Source organism: Dryas octopetala, chromosome 7, assembly GCF_963921425.1.
Source record: "Dryas octopetala chromosome 7, drDryOcto1.1, whole genome shotgun sequence".
In the NCBI taxonomy this organism is placed as follows: domain Eukaryota; kingdom Viridiplantae; phylum Streptophyta; class Magnoliopsida; order Rosales; family Rosaceae; genus Dryas; species Dryas octopetala.
The window spans coordinates 4,088,394-4,111,299 of NC_141372.1; the positions used below are offsets into that span (position 1 = coordinate 4,088,394).

The window sequence follows — 22,906 nt, forward strand, 5'->3', positions numbered from 1 at the left end:
CTTTGCTTCTCCAATAATTTAGATATGTTTTGAAAGGTTGATAATTTTCTTTATTGTTTTTCTCTTTCTTGTAAAATGATCAAATTATTCAAAGAGTTGATAGTGTCGAAATTAAAGTCTAATTTGTTGAGTTGAACGATTGAATAATAAAATTTATAGTCGAAAAAATGAAAATTAGAATTGAGTTGGTCTAGTATGAGAGATACGTAATTCGGTCCAATAATTGTCTACAAGTGTTTTTTTTTTTTTTTAATAACTCGTTTCATTATTAACAAAAGTAGCATGAAATTGTTAATTTTTTAAAAAAATAAATTTGGGAGGAGGGTAATTGAATTTGGGTGCTGGACAATCCATGATCATTTCAACTGAACTACTCAACAACTGGATGAAATTGTTAAGTTGTATACATATACATATATTAAATACTTATATTATTAATATGAATGGTATGAGTGTATGACATATTCCTTGAATGACGTTACATCCAAAATATATTCTTAAAAATTTTGTGAATTCATATAGATATTTACAATTAGAGTTTATTTATTATGAGCATGCTAAAAAATTATTGTTGGAATACTATGTTTTACACGTGTTGCACTAATTATCATCATCATCAATTGTCTTTGACTCTTTGTGAAATTCCTAGTTCTTAAATATGAATTTTTTTTTGTTTGATTTAATACAGAAGTTTTATTTAAGAAATTGGGCTTTGAACATGTATGGTTCTTAAAATAAAGGAAACTTCAAGAATAAATTATCAATGGTTGTAGTTTTTTGCAAGTACAAATGTGGGAGAAAAAATTACATACAAAAAGTTGGGCCAAGAATAAGATACAAAATAATTGGGTTCAAATAGACCCAATCTTAATAAAAAAAAAAGAAGAAGAAGCAATATGATCAATTGAATACAAAAAAAAATAATAATAATAAACTCATATTACCAATAACCAAAGAGAATAAATATCAAAATGTGAGATTTAAGTTTGGTGACATTTGATTTAACTATAATGTTCACGAAAATAATAAAATAGAAAAGAAGAAAAAATATAATTACAAACAACAAATATGCTCTTTGCGGTTAGAAAATAAAACAAGCAACAAATATGCCCAACACATTGGTATTACAACATATTTTGATTTTGATTTTTTTCAAAAGTTTGTAGGGGCCAATGGCCATGGCCCCTCTTATAGTCCCTTTTACGTTCAGCCTTTGATACTAGGAAGATAGATGGTAAATAGATTGCGAATTGTATCAATAGATTAAATACACCACCAACATATAAATATAAATTACAAAAACTATTAAATTAATCAAAATTAAAAGCATCACTACACATATTTACATATATATTCCTCTGACTTGTAGAGAAAGTACAGGTATACAATTAATTTGGATATTCACAACACAATTTCCTGCTATCTATGCACGTACGATCTCAATTTTGCGTAGTGTCTGAAACAAAGGTCCAATTTAGCAGAGCTTTCGCAAGCCACCCACGACCAACCATTTAATCTCTCCGGTTATAATGAAAAAGGAGAAAGAATTTGTTGTGATGATGTTAGCTGTTTAGGCAGTTATACGAGGCTTTACACTTCCGATGTGAGGCTCGAAGGAAGCCGTTTTTGTTGTAAAATATGTGTTCTCAGGCTACATTCCTCCACCTGGTCAAAAAAAGCAAATTTTGCAGATAAGTTAAACTATAAGGAATAATTTTGCAAATATGTGTTTTCAGTAGGTGTCATGATTGGTAATAATGCTGATAATCCTGATTATATTCTTCTATCTGATAGTTTATATCAAGTGGATAGAAATGATGTCAGGGAGAATCTGGAGGCCAAAAAACAATAATGATTCTTGCTCAACTCAATAAGCATAAATCATACACAACTGTATCTGCACCCTTAAATGTCCATCTCAACAGTACAGATCGCACTGTGCAGAATTTGTGTAAGGATCAGTATACCCATAATAAAATGCTAGGCAAAATTCACATATATTACTGCTAAACTGTTCTGTAGGTCCCATATATTGAGTAATTAGATTTTGAATCTTAAACCAGATAAAACATTTACCTGCATGGCTGCAACCGTTGATAATAGATCTCTGCACTGACCAAGCAAAGCATGCTCCTTCGTGGTTACATTTGCAAGCTCAGCCACCAAAGAGTTCACCTCCCCAACCTATCAGTTACAAATGGTTTCAGACCAATGGCAAAAGAAAAGAAACTTCAATCAGGAAGTTCAATAGGTGGTCATATAGAACATTCCAAAGGTCTTGTAGTGGATGCAATTTTTGGGTGTTCTCACATTCAAGGAGGATGATGCACTACGAGTGATATAAAACATTTACATATACAAAGCTCCATGTTTACAAGATCTATTCCCACCACTAGAAAAATATTAATAATTAAAACCTAGGGACGCCTTTTGTGATTCCAAGGTATTGCTCAGTTGTCATGTGTCCTTATAAGATCACGCCCACTGCTGGAAAAGTATTAATAAATGAAAACCTACGGAATCCCTTTGTCATCCCAAGGGAAGCTGTTGTCATGTCACATGTATCCTTAGAACTGTGATGCATTCTACTCAAAAAGCCAATACAGGCTGAGCATATTCCGAAGTACACCACTGGTCGACCATCTCTCTCTGGAACCCACATGTATTATCTACCACTACAACAACCTAAATAACATAACCTTTATTTGTATTTTTTAGTCAGGAACACCACACCACACCACACCACCCCCCAACCCCCATCTCCCTCCCCCAAGAAGGATTTTAAGCAAGGTACTTGTGAGTCTCACAATTTGCAGATGACCAGTTCCTCTTTTCTAAGATAATAATTAAATTCCAAACGATAGACATGTACTCATGGTAACAGCAAGTAGAGATGCAACAACCATAACAGATGGCAGGGATTCCAGAGATTTAAATAGAAAAATCACCTTCGATAACAATAAGCATATCGATGATGCCATTGCCTGCATCACATCAACTGCTGAAGAAATAGCGTCCTTCACATTGTAGACATCTGCCTGCAGCAATGAAGAACCAGATATGAAAAACTGCTATGCAACGAGCTGTCACTGCCTACAAATCAGTTAAAGAAAGAGGTATAAGGGAGGCACATACCCTTGCTCCAGCAACAACTGGAAGGCGGAGTATGCTAGCCCTCAAAGCTTCGATTGCCCCTGACAAAGAACTAGAGTAATCCCGATCCAGAAGTGACCACTCTTCCAGATATATCATCTGCACTCATCAAGGAATATAGGATTAAACTCATAAGTCAATTAAATACATTGCCAAGAACCTCTTTCTGCAAAAGGTATGCATGCCTTCTGGTACAAACATCAAGAAGAGCACAGCAAAGCAATTGGAAATCAACTTTCAAGTCAATGAGAGAAATTGGGGAGTACAAAAAGGTCACGACGACAGAGCTTCTTCCTCTAAATAATCTAGTAATTTCAAATTCCAGTTGTAAGCTCAGTCCCTCAAGTTCAGAAAAATAAGGGGCCACGGAAGTGGGAGAGAGAGAGAGAGATAGAGCAGATAAAGGTTGAAATTTTAAGAAACATAAAATAAAATTTCTATAATTCACCCACATGACAATGAATATGAAAAAAATCAAGCAAAATCAGGCCAAAGATTCATGGGCAATAGAAGCAGAATGTAGTCAGAGATCTTACTTGCCCCTTGAGGATGGAAGTTAGCTTTAAATTTTGCCTCAGCAGTTGTAACTCAGTACTTTTGGCTCTAACAGATTCCCGAAGTACTGAAGTTGTTACCCACGCATTATAGAGGCTTCTCTGATGGAAAGAATAGACTTTAGAAAACAAAATTTCCACTCAAGAAATTGAATAGTTGAAATGAAAATACTTTAACACCTATAACAAAGTAAGTTGCAAACAGTACTAATAAATCAGAACTCTCTCTCTCTCTCTCTCTCTCTCTCTCATACTAACTGCACCACTAAATTCCGATATCCACATAATCCACTGGGAAACCTGAAATGGCTTGAAGATTGAGCCTCACCTATATTATTATGTAAAGGGAGTAATTGCATCCTGAACTCATGTGTCCCTCACTTACTCAGTCTTTATTTGAAGTGTATTCACAAACACAAGTTTTATGGTGGCAACCATCCATACTATAAAATCTTTTTTAACCCAAAAAATTTAATGGGTGGTAACTACCCACAACTATTTAAGATTCTCTTCATCCCATTCTTACAAAATAAGAGCGTCCATGTACGTAGCACATGCAGGAGGCTAGCATAATTAAAAAGGAACATGTAAATCAGGAGCAAAGTCAATATTATTCTAATAAGTGCATGGAAGCATCCATTTGTAAAAACTATGGTAATAAGAGGCAATTTGGAGAACCATTCAGCACCCACGAGCCCTGGAAGTGGACACAATAAGATTGCTTTTATTTTTTCTTTTGTGAAGAAACCAAAGTGAACAGAATAAGATGCTTGCACAGCAATGAGTGCTATGTTGATTGTCAAAAGGGAAAAAAATTAATTTAGCATGTGCCCACAGCCAGAGTCCTAAATAAAGACTATAGCTCTCCTATGGAAATACTGCAAAAATTCAATGCAACATCTCACCACCAAACTGCAAGTCAAACTTATATCGACGTACTTTCATGTAACCAAGCTATCTAGTAAACTGCCCTACAGTTTATCATCTCTTATACATGCAGCCTGATACATTCAAAGGATCAGAACCTTCAGAGGGGGACAAAAAGGAAATAGATGCATTCAAACTTTTCCTAGCCACAACATATCTTAAATACTCCAGTATGCACAAATATGCATCACATGATAACCTAATAACCTATCATTTATTGGCTTAAAAAGACGAAATAGGAATCGATTTTTATCTCATTAATAAAATATCTTTATCCCTTTTATTCTCTCTTACAAGTTACAACTACTCTTTTGCATCATCATCCACCCCAAGCACTCTTTAAGATCAGATTCTCTGAATCGCCTTAAATGACCTCAACATTGACATGCTATCCTCATTTCCTTTACAAATCAATAAAACGACAGTATTGTAATAACAAAACTGAAAGGGATGCCATAGCATAATATAAGTGACCAAAAAACTGAATTGCAACTTAAATTTATGATGATAAACTCTGAAACCAAAAGAAGTGTAAAGGTGACCAATTAAGAAAAAGAAGCAGAAAAGCAAGTCAAAGATTCCACTATAAATCAAAGGCTCAAAAAGCTCAGAGAAAATTAGAAATATTTAACAAAACAAATTTATGCCATGCGAGAAACCCAAACAAAATTAGCCACATATTGAAGACAGTGAGGATTAAGTCCAGGAGCCATACCTCTGCATTGGACCTCTGTGCAGCTAAAGCAATATTAGCTCTAGCATTTACGAAACGCCACTGCAAGAGGCGGTTATGCAAGAGCCTCAACACATGTGCATCGAATACCCGATTCTCTCCAACCTTCCCTCTCCGGACATGAGCAACGAAACTTAAAACTGAAGGCATGTTGTTCAAATTACTTCCAGGTGGAGCCGCCGCCGCCGCCACTCCATTCCTTACTCGAGAAGGGCTCACTCCCCTCATCGGAGACGACGCCAATGACCTGCTGAGCTTACTCGGCGAGGCAGGCCGCGCCGCTCCTCGAATAGGGGATAACTGGCCCCTGCTATTCACCACACCTTTAGGAGATGACTCAATGGAGAACTTATTATTGGACTCAATAAGCTTAGGAGAGCCCATAGTTTTGGCTCCACTACCCTTATTAGACTCCGATTGCCGGCGCAGCCTATTGTTAGTCTCTGGCCAAAACCTCGCCGGCACCACTATCCCTCTAGCCCGTGGCGCTTGTCCAACACCACCACCGAGCTCGTGTGGTCCTGAAGTGGAACCACCAGAAGACACACTATCAGAATCAGAGGAAGCCACAGGTTCTGGCTGTGTAGCTGAATTGCGGCAATTGCCTTCATCAACAGGCTCAGTAGCTTTCTCTAAACCCAGATTACACGAATTAGACCTCATTCTTCCACTAACATCATCCCCCATCGCGCTTTGCAATGCCCTAACCACATTGGAACCACCAGATCCACTCATCTTCTTCCTCTCAGCCGTACAATCCAAGCTCCTACTCATACAATCTGCCTGCCGCAACCTCCCAGGCCACCTCTGCTGCTCTACCGGCTTTGAATTCTCACTCTGATCCGGTCTCGCCGGCGTCGACGCCGCCTTTTTCTTCTCCGGCGTGCCTTTCCTGGTACTCGGCGACGGCTTCGCTTTACTCACCTGGAGCGAGAACGACTCGCCCTGAAACGAAACCGATAAGCTCCTCGTCGAAGTGAACAGCAGCTTCTGAGCCGCAGACATTTCGCCACCACCATTCCCAGTCCTCAAATCCAAAGAATTATTAGGGCGAGGAGTGACCGCTCTCCTCCTCTCCACCGATTGCGACCGCTTCAGAGACTGCGGCGTCGGCATCGGCGTCGAAGCGGTAGTTCTCGAAACCAACGGCGTCGGCGAGGGGAATCGTCTTGAATTCGAGCAAGCAGAGGAAGAAGATGACGAGGAGGAGGAGGAGGACATGTACCGAGAAGTGACTTCTCGGGCTTTGAGGCGGCGAGGAGGAGGGAGGCCATTGTCGGGGTCGGAGGGTAGCAGAGGTGGCCTTGTCGTAGCGTTCTGAGCACGCGCTGAAGACGCGGTTTTGGGGTTCAGTGTCGTCGACACAGCAGCTACCATCGCTGAAACTCTTCAAATCTCATCCTCCAAAACCCTAACCCTCGAAAATTCGAAATTCCACGAAGCAAAATCAAAAACTGCCACTGCGAGTTTACCTCTCTCTCACTTGTCTGAGAAAGTATTTAAACACTAAATTAATAAATTAATTAAAAGCAGAATTAGACAGAGAGAGTGAATTCACGGAGTGTTAGAGAGAGAGAGGGAAGGAGTAAGTGATCGGATTCGGATTTCGGATATATGACCGTTACGAGTGAACCGGCGAGAGAAGAAGTAGTTTTAGCCGAGATTTGGGAGCATAACTGTCGTACTAGGCACCGTTGGCTCAAACCATTTAAATATAAATTTTCTATTTTCTATTTTGTTTTTTTGTCCCTTTTTTAATGTTTTCTTATTAAACATTTAAACCCTTTTCTAATGTAGTAATGTTATTGGGACACGCTGGGTTTTGCGGAATGGGGACCGTATTAGATTCATAAATACTATTAATAGTATTAATACCCGTGAGGTTATGTAGGTAGGGGTATTTTGGTAATACGATGAGACTGGTCACTAGTGAGTCAGTGAATTGCGTTGGTGGCCTTGTAGTGAGGCGTTACACGTGGCGGCGAGTTTGTGGGATTACTTTGCACGCCACAAGGCATGAGCTGAGCTGTGTTTTACCAAGGAAACAAAAAAAGGAGATACCAATGCAGGGGTATATGAATCTTCGAAGAGACGTTACGTTAAATCTTTTCTTCAAAACTGGTATTTAGAATTAATTAGATGTTTAGTTGACCAAACCATAGGAATTGTATTTGTAGAGCTTCTAGGTTCTATCTATTCTTTATTGCAAAAAATAAAAATATATAAAAAAACATAATGAAGACTTTGATAATTTTAAAATTATTTATATATAAATTAATTGAAACATAATGAATATTCATTCTGACGGATGTTCAATAGATTTTAACAAAAAATAATTGTGTTTACATGCAATCAGCAATCATACGAAAAGAACATTTGTTGGGATTAATATCACATCTTTTTTGTCTTTCTTTTGCTGAACGAAATAACTAAGTATAATGACAATTGACAAAGCTTGAGTGTATATATAGCTTTCAACACTTTGCCACTTATTAAAGGTTTTCTTTTCTTTTTCTTTTATTGGGTTACAGGGTGGGTGTTATCATAAGCTTGCTAGCTACTTGTTCTGCTTTATTTTACCATGTTTAAGCCATTGCCAAAATTAGTTTTACAGTAATCCGAAAATATGATGTATTATGAAGGATAAGTCACCAATAATATTTTACTTTTTTAAGTCACAAGCCAAAAGCTATGTATGTAGGCTTGCTATAGTAGCAAACGTCTTTTTAACTTTGAATCCTATAAAAGTGAAAAGGACAATCACACTTCTTTGTGTTTTAGTAACTCCACTCATCTCCTTAAGTTGATCTTAAAGTCACATAAATCCTAACTTTGTTAATATATATTCCTTCCCTTCCACCCCAATCCCTACTTTTTTTTATTTACTTATGTTTTTTGTGCCACTAATTTAAATTAATAACTTTGGTGTCATCACCATTCACTAACATTTATATAAGTGCATATATACGTTTTTTTATGTGGCAGTCAACATATATAACATTTTTAAGTAGTAAATATATAGTTTAATTTACGTATTTTCTGAAGATAAACTGTGACGAAATCACTTACAAATCATATATCTCAATGATTCAGTTGAATATAAGATCACATCTACGAAAAAAAATTAATTTTTTATTTTAATCAGTTAAATATATGCCTTAACTTATAGTGCCTGCCTAGCTACTTGAAAAAGAAGGAGGTTTCTTACCAGACTTATATACCTTGCTTTTTGTCTCAGAATTGCATCCTATTTAAACTTGGCCTTCACTTCCACTCTAAACCCAGTATGGAAGTTTAATTACTACTGCATTATTCGCTGCTGTAATTAATCACAAAAAACTAAATTTAATTGATTCAATCTTCTTCCTTCATAATTTTCATTTGTGCTAAATTCTTTATTCAAGGAATTGGTTCCATCAGTCTTTCTTTTTTGTTCCTTCTCGAACACTACATATATACATTTGTTGGTATCTAATACAAAAAGAAAAAATGCTGAGACCACATTGATATTCATATGATGAGAGCTAGGCATCGGTCTAAATTAAGCATATTGTGGAATATGTGTGGACAGTAACACATGCATGCGAAACATGATTAAGGCCTATAAGCAGGACCACTTCTAATTTCTGAAAGCCCTTTCCTTAGTTCTCTTGCACTCAATTTCACACAACTTTATGCCTCTTACAGTCTTACTGTAACTATATTTTAGAATGAATCATATATATATATATATATATGATTATATGAATATACATTCCCAGCTATATATGCACATGTGTACAAGTACTTGTTCATGATATATCTCTTTTGTCGAGAATATAATGAGAAAAATTAATGGAAGAATGTAATATAAACTTAATGCAGAGATGCATAATGATGAACAAGTAGCTATATATAGAATACTAATTAAAATTGTGGCAAGCAAGAGTTTCACTAGAGAAGAGAGAAATAAATACCTGCCTAAGTGGATGAAAAAACAAAAACTAAAATCGACCCACGTAGTACTCCAAGTTCGTTGTTAAGCTAGGAATATATATATATATATATATATATATATATATTTGCTAATATGCACGATTACTGTTTTATTACCATTGCTGGAGAGTGGAGATGAAGCTAGTAGGCTAGGGCTTAAGGGCCCCCACTACTTATGAACACAAAGAGAGGCAAGGCATTAGCAACACTAGTACATGGTTATGATCTACAATTCAGCTACAAGCTGCTTTAAGAAAAAGCATCTTTCTAGGATGCTCCGTCCCCCCCTGGCCTCGATCGATCTTTACTGTCTGCCTCTGGCTTCTGGCTTCTGGCTTCTGGCTTCTGTCCCAGTCCCTCAATTTTAGCTTCACTTTGCTTTCTATGTGTGATATGTGTTTATCTTTTTAAGGGTCCCACGTCTCTCCTAATGCCGTAAGAAACTAAGAACCACATTTTAACGAGTTAGTGTTAGTCCATATACAGTGCTTGTAGAGCATACAAACGCATCTAATGATATAAAATTTATATTTTAATAGTGCAAAATGCCAAAATATGAACTTGTCAAGATTTCGAAGTTATGAGTTTGAGTTTGTATGATATTATTCGGGTTTTGATATTACATTTTGTATTATATATCTAATAGAGGTGAAAACTCACCTATATAGATTATAGGTACATGAGAAATGTGATAAAAGTAGTTTTTTTTTATAAATAATATATGTTTTATCTCTCTACTTATTTTTATAGGCATGCACAACCTTTCATATTCTTGTTGGGTATACACAAGGAGTGAAATTTCGAAAATTTCGCCGAAATTTCGCCGAAATTTTCGTTTTTTAGGGATCCCGAAATTTTATCACACTACCCTTAATTTTCGGTAATTTTTCGGCGAAATTTCGAAAATTTCGCCGAAATTTCGATCCCCCTCACATGCATTTTTGTAAAATTTCGACGAAATTTGCCGAAATTTCGACGAAATTTGCTGAAATTTCGACGAAATTTGCCGAAATTTCGCAGAATCTCAACTGGGTGGGTGATCGATTTTGGAGAAACGGCGGGTGGGTACTCGGTACTCCTAGTGGTTGTTCAATTTGCTGCTCGATTTTGGATGAAATATATCATATATGTCTATTTCTTGGTTTTGCTGCTCGATTTTTGTGCTGGGTAGCCTGGGTTTATGCTGGATGTCAAGTATATCTGTATATGCCTGGGTTTATGCTGGATGTCAATTAGCCTGGGTTGCTGCTCGATTTTTGTGCTGGGTAGCCTGGGTTTATGCTGGATAGCCTGGATGTCAAATATATCATATTTTTTTTTTTTGGTCAACGTGATTCATTAAAGCCCAACAAGGCAACAGAAGGCAAACAGAGGAAAGGCCTATGGCCAGCGTCGCTACAGCAAAGAGGCCACCGTCAAATATATCATATAGTTTTAGCAATGGTTGGCCTTTTTGTTTGTCCCTTGGTTCTAAGCTAGTGTTATGCTTTCTTCTGCAGTTATGCTTCACGATTAAAATTTGTTGTTTGTTGGTTATTTATATAAGCAGAGAAAGCCAGTTCTTTTAGTAGGCTGCATTCCTATTGGATCATATTCCGGGTATTGTTTTTATTAGTTTAGATTTAGACTGTGTAGCTGAATTATTCACATGTCTTGCATTTGCTAATTAGTACAAAGCTGCAAGAAATTATTAATTTTTTTTTTCCACTTTTCCACATTAAATACTATGCTTTGAATATATCTTCTCTTGATTACCCATTTCAATCAGATCACCATGAAATATGACAGCCTAAGGCCCTAAAGTCTATTAAAATAAAAAAGAATATATATAAGATTAATTGATTAAAGGAGTAATGGGACCATTTAATGAAGAAAAAGCTAGAGTACATGCTAATATGAAATTTAGAATTAAATTACATTCAAATGAAGGCAACAGAAGATTATAATTAACATTCTTAAAGATTCTTGGTCCTATAAAGAGATTACCAAATACAAAGAGATTTAAAATTGTAATATAAATAAATTTGAGGTGTTATTTATATAATTATTAATTAGTCACCCATTTTTGTAACAGTATTTACCACCAGCGCCCATTATATTCATCTTATATTACATAAAACTTACTATATAATTTGGTTTCTTCAATGTTTTTTATCAATATAGTAGATAATATGTTAAATAAGCATATGGTCAAGTTTCATTCAAAATTTCCATATTTTGATAACAATTTCCGTCGTTTTTATCTAATTTTGTCGAAATCGAAATTTTAATCGAAATTTCCACGAAAATTTCCGTCGAAATTTCCATCGAAAATTTCCTCGAAACCGAAATTTTACTCCTTGGGTATACAAGATGTTAAAGTAATTTCAAATACAATTGACTTGTAAATCTCATGTCTATCAATTAGACTCACCTGTTATGCTCACATGTATTTGAAATTTGAATAAAAATATTTGGACTATTTTAACTGATTATTTTGCTGATCATTTTTTTAATAGAGATGAAATTTACATGGGTGGTCAGTATCACCTCTATTGGAAATATGATCAATAATGTGATGTGATGTGATATTGAGTTGAGTTGAATTGAGATGGTCTATACAACAATACTCCCTCTAATAATAGAGATAATTAGCAATATAATCAATTAAGATGGTTCAAACACGAATAATACTCGTGAAAATACTTTAAATGATGGAGGCATGAAGTTTATCAAAGACATTTGGCCTACTAATTCTTTTGTGTCGCTTTGGTAAAAGGACGAACCGTGTATGACAGCTCTATGTGGAGTGGACATAGTTATGGGCTGCAATCTGGCTCTCCTGTAGCCTCTAACATAACGTAAAAGAGGAATTAGGACAAACGATGGTGCTTTGCTATTATTAATGCAATATTTCTATGAGATTAATTCCATCATAATATTTTTTTAGATTGAAAATTCCATCATAATTAAATCTCCCTACAATGATTGAATATCTACACATTAATAAGATCATAAACTTGTCATTATCAGTCATATTAATTACTCTCAACATTTAGTCGCAAGGGAAAAACAGAGCATTGTTGCAATTAAATGAAACGGATTGTGGTCCTTGTTCAATTGTCACTTGAATTTGCTGATTGGTGAACAAAACCATCATATTTATTGAAATAAAACATGAAACGTTGAACCTACCACACCAATTTTAATCTTGGACATGCACACCTACCATATACCATGCAATTCAAGTAATTATCAGAAACCTACCAAAGGCTGATGATTAACATACTCTAGAGATGACATTAATTAGGTTAAAGTACAGCTTAGGATAGCTAGATCGAAAGCGTAATGACTTGGGAAATCACTCATTTCGAGCATAATTGATGTTAAAGTTAATTACAAAATTGAGCAGCTGATTAGGAAATGCTTCCAAACTTGATTGAGGACCAAGGTATTGGTAGCCCACGTTGAAAGTGCTTCGAGCATAATTGATGTTAAAGTTAATTACAAAATTGAGCAGCTGATTAGGAAATGCTTCCAAACTTGATTGAGGACCAAGGTATTGGTAGCCCACGTTGAAAGTGCTTAGGCGAAATGATATTTTCATATTTTTCATGGTCCCGTTGCTTCTTTAATCACTACCATATATGCTTCTTTCCACTGGCAAAGGCAAAGCCAGAAAAAGAGGGAGTGTGACTGTGCAGTTAGGGACAACCCAACCCAAAGGCTGAGTTTTCTTTTGCTACTCTTATGATCATGACCCTCAATGTTTTCTGCAACTTGCCTGGTGTGGTGATTGACTGACCTAACACTGTTTTCTGCAACTTGCCTGGTGTGGTGATTGACTGACCTAACACATAAATGTTCAGCCAAATTCTTTTTGCTAAAAAATAAATAATTAATTGATTAAGAAAGGTGGGGATGCAGAAGTCAGGGAATCATACATTTGTAATGTTGGGTTTGAGAAAATGAGTTTGGATAAGTAACATTTACCTTATAAAAATATAAAAGAAACTTTATAAAAATTGTATTATTAACCATATCTAATATGATTATTACTAAAAACTAATCATTCTGTTTCAGAAGTAGGGAAAAGTATAAAGTATGATGTACAAAGAGTCTGAGAGAAAAGGTTTGGGACCTGTTCTTGAGAGTTAAGAGACAAGGTGTGGGACCTCCCTGTGCATATTCTGAAATGAACATTAGTGGTCTAGATTTAGTCGTTAAATTTTACCATCACCATTCTAACACGTTTTTAGTAACGAAAAGGTCTCACTTGACAATACTAAATAATCATAAAGTAAAAGGATGTTATTGTAATCACAACATGTCAACCTTCCCTGCCACATTGTCAAACTTTAACATTTAACATGCCAATTACATGTACATTATAAAATATCTTAAACTATTAAAATAGTCAACTTGCATAAGAAACTGCCAAATATGTTTGTTAAAGAAGGCATGCACAAGAAGTTCATATGGTGACAATTAAAAACACACACAAATGCGTGTCAGGCATAGTAGTCTGAATTGGCTGCATGACATGAGCATTATACACAAAATATGTGCTGAAACTCGTTAAATAGACCACCAAGTTGTAATTAACATCAAAATCACAGCATGCACAGCCACAATGGAGGAACAGATCGAGAACAGAGTCTTGAGCTGCCTACGGAGAACCACCGCGAATAATGGGATGACCAGGACCAGGAGGTGAAGGCTTTGGAATGTATGGACCTATAGGTGTGCCATGCTCAATAGGACCAGGTTTTATGGAAGCTTTTGAACTTGGAGAAGGATCAATGGGGTGATAATCATCCAGATTTACAGTGCCTGCATTACTCTTCTTCGATGTGCTTGGACTGTAGCCAATCTCCTGTAGTGTGAGAAACAAATCCAATTTCAACATCACGAAGAAATGTTATGATCAGTGAATTGATTAAATGGATAACAAGTTAACAACTGTTTTGATATATATAGCGTTTGACAGAGATTTCTGATTGAGTAATTGGGACCCTTCTTGCCACAATGACCATCAGTTACAGGGCATGTACCTTGAGCTTCCTGCTTATAGCTTTCATTTCTGAACCATCACCATGGTGGTTGAAGTAATTACTATCTGGAAAACATTAAGGAAGTTGTAGTTTCAGCATGTCATAATGTTGTTTGATTCTAGTCTTCTAGACAATCACATATAATTTGGAATCCTAGTTTAACCTGATATATGAACCTTTTCATTTCATAGATATGCCTCAGTATGAGAGATCAACTCCAAGAACAAAATTCAATGAAATTCAATCGTATGTATTAATTGGAAACATTAATCTAGAAGTGCTTTAATTGAAAGAAATTTGGCATTTCTACCATAAGAAAAATGGGGTATGTCCGTATGTATATATTGGTCTGCCATTAATCTAAACTCCACTTTGAAGCAGTAACTCAGTTCTAGCCCCCCTCCCCAAGATAAAAAATAAATAAATAAATAAAAATTACATTGGCATGAGTCATGACCACCAAACAACAAGTCAAAATTTACCATCACTGACATAAGTTAAAACAGAAATTAATAAAGTTGTTATCTTCAAAGTGAAGAATTTCAGGTGGTTATGCACTTATGCTTAAAATGAATGAAGGTTGCCCATGCAATTTCAGAAATAATAAATTTGTTAACACCAAAGTGGACCAATTGGCATACAAATAACAGATAAGCCGAGCCATTTTTGCATAGTCCCACACAAATATGGCCCAATAAAATTTGGGAAACCAAAATGAACCGAAGCTTACTCAAGATCAAAAACCCAAATAAGAAACCAACTAAAACAAAAGGCAAAAGCCATTTTATTTACTTATTATTAAAGGTGAAAACCATATATATATAAGTTGACAACAGCAAGAAAGAAAAAGCAAAACAATCCCATCAAGAGAATCACGTAAGTATACTATAGGTTCCTTTCATTAGCACCCATGGTTATATATTTATTATATATGAAATCTCTCACCAACAAAAAACCAAATAAAATCAGGGGAAATAAATTACCTGGAAATAAGGAGCCATTTTTGCTGCTAGAAACACCAAGGAACACTAGAACTGTCCCAAGCACGAAAAGCAAAACCCAAAATCCAGAAACCTTCATAATGTAGAAATATCAGTAATCACACCAAGCCCCACAACCTCAAAATGAGAATGTCCTCCAGGAAGAGTGAATTTGAACTTCACTCTCTAAAAAAGTCTCAGAAATCCCCTTTAAGCAGCTCAACCCATGAGAGATTTTTCACAAGCATGGACCAGGAAATTAGAGAATCGCTGACCTTCCGTCACACCACGATTTTAGAGGACAACAAAGTCTACCAGGATTTCTGGGGAGATAACAAGAGTGACTAAGAAGTTAAGAAGAACCCATGTCTTTCATTTAGATATGTGAAAAATAAAAATTATTGGTTTGTTTTTTTTTTTTGTGGTCATTGAACAATAAAAGAAAGCATGTGGGTTTCACTGACCCTTCATTTACTGCTTCTCATCGAGAGTAATTAGTGCTTCATTAAGTGTTGCAGAAACAGTGGGGAATGAAGAGGTCCTTCTTTAGTGCTAAGGGTTGCAGTGGAATGTGAGCCCTTTTGGCACGTCTCTGGCATATGGAAGCGCGCCTATTGCCACGCGACACAAACACTATTTTTTAATTATTAATATTGTCGTGGAAGATATAAAACAACCAGGGGGTGTAGCTCATATGGTAGAGCGCTCGCTTCGCATGCGAGAGGCACGGGGTTCGATTCCCCGCACCTCCAATCCACTAGTTTACCATTGTTATGGTTTTGAGTGTTTCTAAAAACTGATGTTTTGTATTTTCAATAAGAAAAGCCCAAAATCAATCCTAGTCCTACTTTTTTCTTTTTGGGTTCATCTTCTAGTCCAACACTCCTAGTACTAGGTTAAACTCTAATAATAATAGAAATTAATATTCTTGAACCACCACAATCCAAGGATGCACCAAGGCATTCTTGAATCTCACAGCTCTCAGCTCATGCAAGCTGTCAACTCATTTTATATGGCCTATGAACTCGGACAGTGACATTGGAAGGCCGAAGGGGTAGATGAGGAGAGAGATCCTAGACTAACATTAGGGTTTTGGTTTCATAATTGTCTTTCAAGTCTTAATTGTGTACTCAACAGGAAGCCGAATCGCCAATAGTCTTGCTAAACGGAATCCTACTAATGGAAATTTATACGGGCTGGACTGAAATGAAAGATGATGTACATAGACACCCACTATTGACTATACCTTAATTATTATGGGCACAACCTTGTCATACACTGCTTTTAAATCTTCTTCGCCTTCTGGAAGAGCTACTAGAGTATGGAGCTCAACCCGACAAGCGGGTATGTACTAGTATTAAAGTAGATTAAGATGTATCTGAATACCATTCATTATTTTGTTATTCTTCTTGCATTAAATGAAAGACAGCAATCATTTAAAACCAATGGAGCTTTGGTGGTCCAAAAACAAAAAAAAAACCATTGGAGCTTTTGCATCTTCAACCAAACCAAATCATTAGCTCTAGTCTGGATGAAACAGACCACCCATATGATCATTTGGAAATATCCAAAGAGTGCAAGGGACCAATCCTTTAGAAATGAAACTTTTATGTCCTGTGAAGCCAATGAAACATCACATGTTAGAGGAGTGGACCAAATGCTAACATGATAAGGCTAAATGAAATTCCATACCAGGCGGAATTTTCAATAGGCGTCAAACAGAATCAATCCACTGAATCAAAGAAGGGTTCAAATATTGATTCAAGAAACTGGGGGTCTAGCTGGGGTTGGACTAAACTGCCAACTCTAATCCAAACCCGCAGCCACTTATTGTACCTAGCCACCTAGGTGTTGCAAAAGAGAGCATTGGCATTTAATTAATGGGAGTAGGCAATTGATAAACCAAAGATGAGGAACACACTAAAATCAAAATTCAGTTCCAACAAATAGGCTCAACATTGGCCCAGTCAGCAACTAGTTGCAAAATCTTCAGATATTCTACATCATGAGCATTGAAAAAAAAAAAAAAAAAGATGAGGAAAAACATTAAGAAAAAAGCTCTCCAGCTCCATGCTTCGAACAACTTGATGGCCAATGTAATTCTTTAGCGGTACTGCAATGAAGAAACAAAACAAAGCATGACTTTCCATCCAATTAAACACATGAAACACAACCAGGCCAAAAAAAAACACATGAAATAAGCATACACACACTAATAACAATCAAAAGCCGTATAGAAATATAGATGGTAATTGATTAAATTAAAGATGAGAATATTTGATCAGGAAATGTATCTGCTATCCGGTATATTTTGTCTTTCCATTAGATACCCTACATTGGATACAGAACAATGGCATCCAAAGCAGATACTAGAAATTACAAAATTAATACTAAGAATAATGAAGCTGCAATTCCACTGCAGGTGTGGATTTTGTTATGAAGTGTGGAAAATATGACTTGAAATAGGTTAGTGGGACGGAATCAAATGCAAAAGCTACATATCATACAATCCAACGAGAAAATAAACAAAATAAATGACAAAAGGAATTTTTACCTTGATGAAGCCAATTTCCTTTGCGTTGCTGCGGAAGCACTGCCTACAGCACATCAGTGCGTATTTCCGGATCAACCCGTGAGGGTTCCCACATACTCGGCTGTCCAAAGCAACAAAATATGTTCTTTACATTAAAGATGTCGCTAACTGAATACTTTACAAAAGCCACAAAAACACAAACACTGGCAGCAAGTTAATTGGTATGATATGGTTACACGGCAAATGCTTGAGTAAAAGAATTCATAAACAATAAACAACGAAGTAGAGGAACAGATAAACTGGGAGATATGCAACCCTCATCGAATCAAAGATAAACCTTAGGGTATAGAAGACAAAAAAAAAATTCACACTCAGCTTCCATGATGGGCTGAGGAGTTCTAGTAAAACTGAAATGCTTGGTCATAGACTCATATAGTTGATCGAAAATTCAAAATACAGCTAATATTTTACCATTAAGGTACACAACCATAATCTCAATAAAGTAATTTATACATAATCTAAACGTCACATTGGAAAATATTGGTTATTTGCAAAATACTAAGAGATCATGCCCAACTAAATTAAAGCATCAATTATTTGAAATTCGAAAAAAAAAAAAAAAAAAGGACCATCAGAACAGCATATATACATCAGATCAAGCACTTTCAGGACATAAGAAAGAATAAGACTCGGATACGGCGATGAAATTCATACCAAGTACGAGAACCAGGGCCGTAGCTCTTAGGATGCGAATTCCAGACGTTCGAATGCCCCATTTTGATTCTTGCTCAGCTCTCTTACAAGGTCTTCGACTCAGTGAAACGCCTCTGCAGCAGCCAGAAGATGATGGATCTCTTAAACCCTAATCCTTTTGGCTGCCATTTGCGAAACATAGTAGCTTTTATAGGTCAATGGACGACACGCTATTCTTGCCGCCTCCGTAAAACGCTGCGTTTCATCCTCCCATCATTGGGCAAGGCAAGTCGAGGTTAGATCCTTCGAGCCTTGGGCTTAAAATTTTCAACCCATATTTATGTTGGACTGGGTCTGAGTTATAAAGTAACCAGCCGCGGCGCCCAACCCAAACATATTATAAATTGAGTTAATTACACTTATACCCTCTGAGGTTTTAAAACTGTTACATATAACCCCTACAAGAAAAAAAATAAATAAATAGAAAAAAAAATATTTGTATTCAGGTTGAACCTTATACCTTAAATAATCTTATTAGGCTATTTAATCCCTTAACATGCTTTTTTACATAATTTCTCATCATTTTCGTCTCATTATAGGGGCTTATATATAATAGTTTTAAAACTTCAGGGGGTGTATGTGTAATTATTGAAATCCCAGGGAATGCATGTGAAAAGACGATAAACCTCAGAGGGTGTACGTGTAATTAACTCATTATAAATTGTTAAAAGTTTCTAAAAAAAAAAAATTGAATTTTTTTTTCGAGTGACAAACAAATTGAAAAATTGGTAAATAAAAGCCTTATAACATTGTTAGCCAAACTAAAAAGAAGAGCAATATTAGGCCACGTTTTTTTGACGGTAATGTAAGAAAAGAAATAGGAAATATATTTCTTTTTTCCTGCCTATCTTGTAATAGATGGTTTTGGTGTTTCCATCTTACCGTTTGGAACACGTTAAGAATTGAGACTAGGAAGCTAGGAAAATGCTCTAATATATAATAAGTTTGGCATGAGTAATGCGGATTGTAAACCCCCGATGGATAATATGCTCATGGTCGATAATTGGTATATGATAATATGATTATTGGTTGATCGGTGTTTACATTCAAATTACTCCCACAAATTTGATCGCCACAAATTACCTAAATAAATAGGTGGGTGTCACTAAATCGATTTAAACATTTTCTTTTTATGAATATTATTACAGTAGTGCTAGACATCCCATATTTTTATACCATAATTTCATATCACTTTATATAGCAACTTACATGACATTCATGCATTGGACACTAAAAAATAAAAACAAAAATCTAAAAAGAAAAAGAAAAACTTTGTCCAGTAAAATAATGACACGTAAGATGGTATAAAAATATGATACAAGAATGTGGTAAATATAACATTATTCTTTGACTTGTATATATTATCCATCCATCATTGTTTTTGTTAGGAATATTGAAAAGCTAGCATCTTAGAAAGATAAACAACCCCATAAAGACACAAATGTATGACATCCTTTGAAGTATTTTAATACGAAAACCCCTTTTATTTCAAGCATTAGATTACACATACAACCATGGATGCTTAAAGTTGAAAGGCGAGGGCCAAAGATATCACCACCCAAAGCTTTGGACCATAATATTCCGAGACGTACATATTCACATACAATGAATAACTAACTTTATTTGTCAGGAGGAGAAGAAGAGACGACGGACGACACAGACCGTTGATATCTACAGACGGACGGCTGACCGTTGATGATAGTGACAGGGGAGAAGAGCCCTCTTTTTCTCCTTTTCACATCCAAAATCCATGCACACCTTCCACTATAATAATTTCCAGAGAAGAGGCAAAACGGTGCGTTTCGCAAATGGCAGGCAGGATCAAAGTTCAAAAGCCACGGCAAAGAGGATCGCATTTGGCCCAATTGAACAGATTCCTAAACCCCGATCTCTTCTTGTTCTTGCCCCCCAATCGAATGGTTTGGCTTCCCTCGTTTCTGTTGAGCATCGCCCACATCACATGCACATCGTCGTATTGACAAGATCTAATATCATTCCGCAGCTTCGGAAGCCCTGTTCAGTTCCCAATTACACAACAACATTCATTCATGATCATCAAAGATTAATCCCATAATAACTGAGTAATTAAACTAATTCAAGAGCCTCTAATTACGTAACCAAAATTACATGATTAATTACGTACCTGATTTGCGAATGCGCAGGCGGGTGGCGACTCGGGACCAAACTCTTCGCACTGGGAACCTCATCTTATGGCACCACTCCATTAGAGACTGAACCAACGACGAAGAAGAATCCAAATGATTCCCAGAATCAGATTCAAAGATTCGCAAATTGAAGGAATTAAGGAAATAGAGGGCGTGCAGGTGGTGATGACCAACTAATTATGAACTCACTCTTCTCCTTCCTCTCTCTCTCCTTTCGGAGAGAAGCTTCTTCTTCTTCTTCTGTTTTCTTTCGTCTATGTCCGGCTGTCAGGGGTTCTCTGATTTTCTGATTTCCTTCCTCAATTAATCGTTAGCGCCTCACCTACTCGGATGACGCGATCACGTCTTCCGCGGTCGCCACGTGGCGGTTTACCGTTTGGGGTGTGTCCGGATCCGATGCTCGCGTTGATTGCGACGTGGCTTCTTTTTCTGGGCAACAAAAAGTCGTTGGGTTCGTGGGGAAGGTTTTATTGGCGGTTATCCGTTGGAATCTTGTGTCGATGTTTTAATGGGCCACGAAGTACATGGACATGAAGGCCACGAAGGACTTCTTTTCAACTCCAGGTTGACTTGAGTAAAGGGTTTTAAGGATCCGCCTAGCAAAGATATGGGCCTTTCCACTTCAGTTCCCTTGTGTGAAATTGTGCAACCCAAATACTTATTAATTATTATTTAGATAATTTGGAGAATTAACCATTTTTTTATTAAAGACTTAATACTTTTAACACTTCTTTTTTAGAGTTTTAGAATTACAAGTTGTGTTTGAGATCCTTTCTTATAGTGCTCAACTTTTCTTAGGGGTGTATTCAATTGAGATTTTAATGGATTTTAAAAGAATTTGAAAGTTTAGAGAAATCTAGGTATATTCAATTTAGAATTTTAAAGATTTTATATAAATTTAGTTGTATTAAAAAACTTATTAATTTTAAAAGATTTCATTAAGTAGTGGAGTTTGATGAGTTTTTTTTCAAATAATAAAGGCTATGACAATTCTATCATTTTTCACTTGAATTTTGATGGATTCTATGAAAAATAAAAATTCATATAGAATCCATGAAATCTGCAAGAGTCTAAAATTCATTCAAATTTATTAAGTAATTGACAAAAAAAAAAAAATTTCTCTTAAAATATGTGTTTACTCAAAAATCGCTTCTATGTACATTTATAAGCACTTTGTTTCTTCATAAAAAATTTATTTACTTTTAACAAAAACACTACTAGGATAAACATGGTCCAAACTGTTTCAAATTTTAGCTATTGTTTCAATTGTTGTTTTTATTTCATGTTTTTATGTTATTGGATAATCTTTAGGCCTAATAACAAATTTGGTTTTATTTAGTTTGCTGAGTTAATTACATTTACACCCCCTGAGGTTTATCGTCTTTTCACATACACCCCCTGAGGTTTCAATAATTACACATATACTCCCTGAGGTTTCAAAACTATTGTATATAACCCCCTACAAGAGAACAAAATAAATAAACAAAAAAGAAAATATTTGTATTGAGGTTGGACTTTACACCTTAAGTAATCTTCTTAGGCCGTTTACCCCTTAGCATGCCTTTTTGCATAATTTCTCATCATTTTTTATCTCACTATAGGAGGTTTTATGCAACAGTTTTGAAACCTCAAGGAGTGTATGTGTAATTATTGAAACTCCAGAAGTGTATGTGAAAAGACGATAAACCTCAGGGGGTGTAAATGTAATTAACTCTTAGTTTGCTAGAGTTTTCATTTTTGTTTGTTTAGTTTTAATTTGAGTAATAACAGTCATGTATGTCCATTATGTTGCAATTTTAGGACAATTTTAAAGTTTTGTCTATCATCTAGTTTTATATAGCATGTATTGTATATTTGTTGAAGCTCTTACATCATTGTGAGAGATTAAATTAGTTGTTAGTTGAAATTGCGTCATTATACATATTTCAATTCCACTAAAATTATTTAGAATTCTAATTGAATACACTAGTATGAGTGACTAAAATAAAGTGAAAATTACCCAAATGAACCAAAAAATAGATATAACTCTAAAATTGTCATCTAATTGCAATATCCGATAAGTACATGAATATTATTGCTAGAATTAAAACTGGACGTAAA

The 22,906-nt window shown here is 35.7% G+C and overlaps 3 protein-coding genes and 1 non-coding gene across 5 annotated transcripts; 1 reads left to right on the forward strand and 3 right to left on the reverse strand.

Annotated features, from left to right (window-relative positions):
• Nucleotides 1-1,239: 1,239 nt before the first annotated feature.
• On the reverse strand, nt 1,240-7,036 carry LOC147278676 (QWRF motif-containing protein 2-like). Of its 2 annotated transcripts, XM_086251254.1 has the most exons (6): nt 5,350-7,036; nt 3,690-3,809; nt 3,136-3,252; nt 2,949-3,038; nt 2,077-2,184; nt 1,240-1,665 (listed from the first exon to the last, which is right to left on the reverse strand). In XM_086251254.1, exons 1-6 carry the CDS (start codon nt 6,742-6,744, stop codon nt 1,591-1,593), a joined length of 1,905 nt encoding a protein of 634 aa, XP_086107380.1. In that variant the 5' UTR covers nt 6,745-7,036; the 3' UTR covers nt 1,240-1,590. The 2 variants fall into 2 exon arrangements, with proteins under 2 accessions (XP_086107380.1, XP_086107381.1); XM_086251255.1 differs by lacking the exon at nt 3,690-3,809.
• Nucleotides 7,037-13,647: 6,611 nt separating this feature from the next.
• LOC147278677 (Glycosyl hydrolase family 35 protein) lies at nt 13,648-15,891 on the reverse strand. The gene is made up of 4 exons (XM_086251256.1): nt 15,820-15,891; nt 15,359-15,678; nt 14,376-14,440; nt 13,648-14,197 (listed from the first exon to the last, which is right to left on the reverse strand). Exons 2-4 carry the CDS (start codon nt 15,453-15,455, stop codon nt 13,991-13,993), a joined length of 369 nt encoding a protein of 122 aa, XP_086107382.1. The 5' UTR covers nt 15,456-15,678; nt 15,820-15,891; the 3' UTR covers nt 13,648-13,990.
• Nucleotides 15,892-16,034: 143 nt separating this feature from the next.
• On the forward strand, nt 16,035-16,107 carry TRNAA-CGC (transfer RNA alanine (anticodon CGC)). The gene has a single exon. It is a non-coding gene; the product is annotated as a tRNA-Ala (tRNA).
• Nucleotides 16,108-17,253: 1,146 nt separating this feature from the next.
• On the reverse strand, nt 17,254-18,764 carry LOC147278679 (small ribosomal subunit protein uS14z/uS14y/uS14x-like). The gene is made up of 3 exons (XM_086251556.1): nt 18,603-18,764; nt 17,910-18,009; nt 17,254-17,468 (listed from the first exon to the last, which is right to left on the reverse strand). Exons 1-3 carry the CDS (start codon nt 18,662-18,664, stop codon nt 17,460-17,462), a joined length of 171 nt encoding a protein of 56 aa, XP_086107682.1. The 5' UTR covers nt 18,665-18,764; the 3' UTR covers nt 17,254-17,459.
• Nucleotides 18,765-22,906: the final 4,142 nt, after the last annotated feature.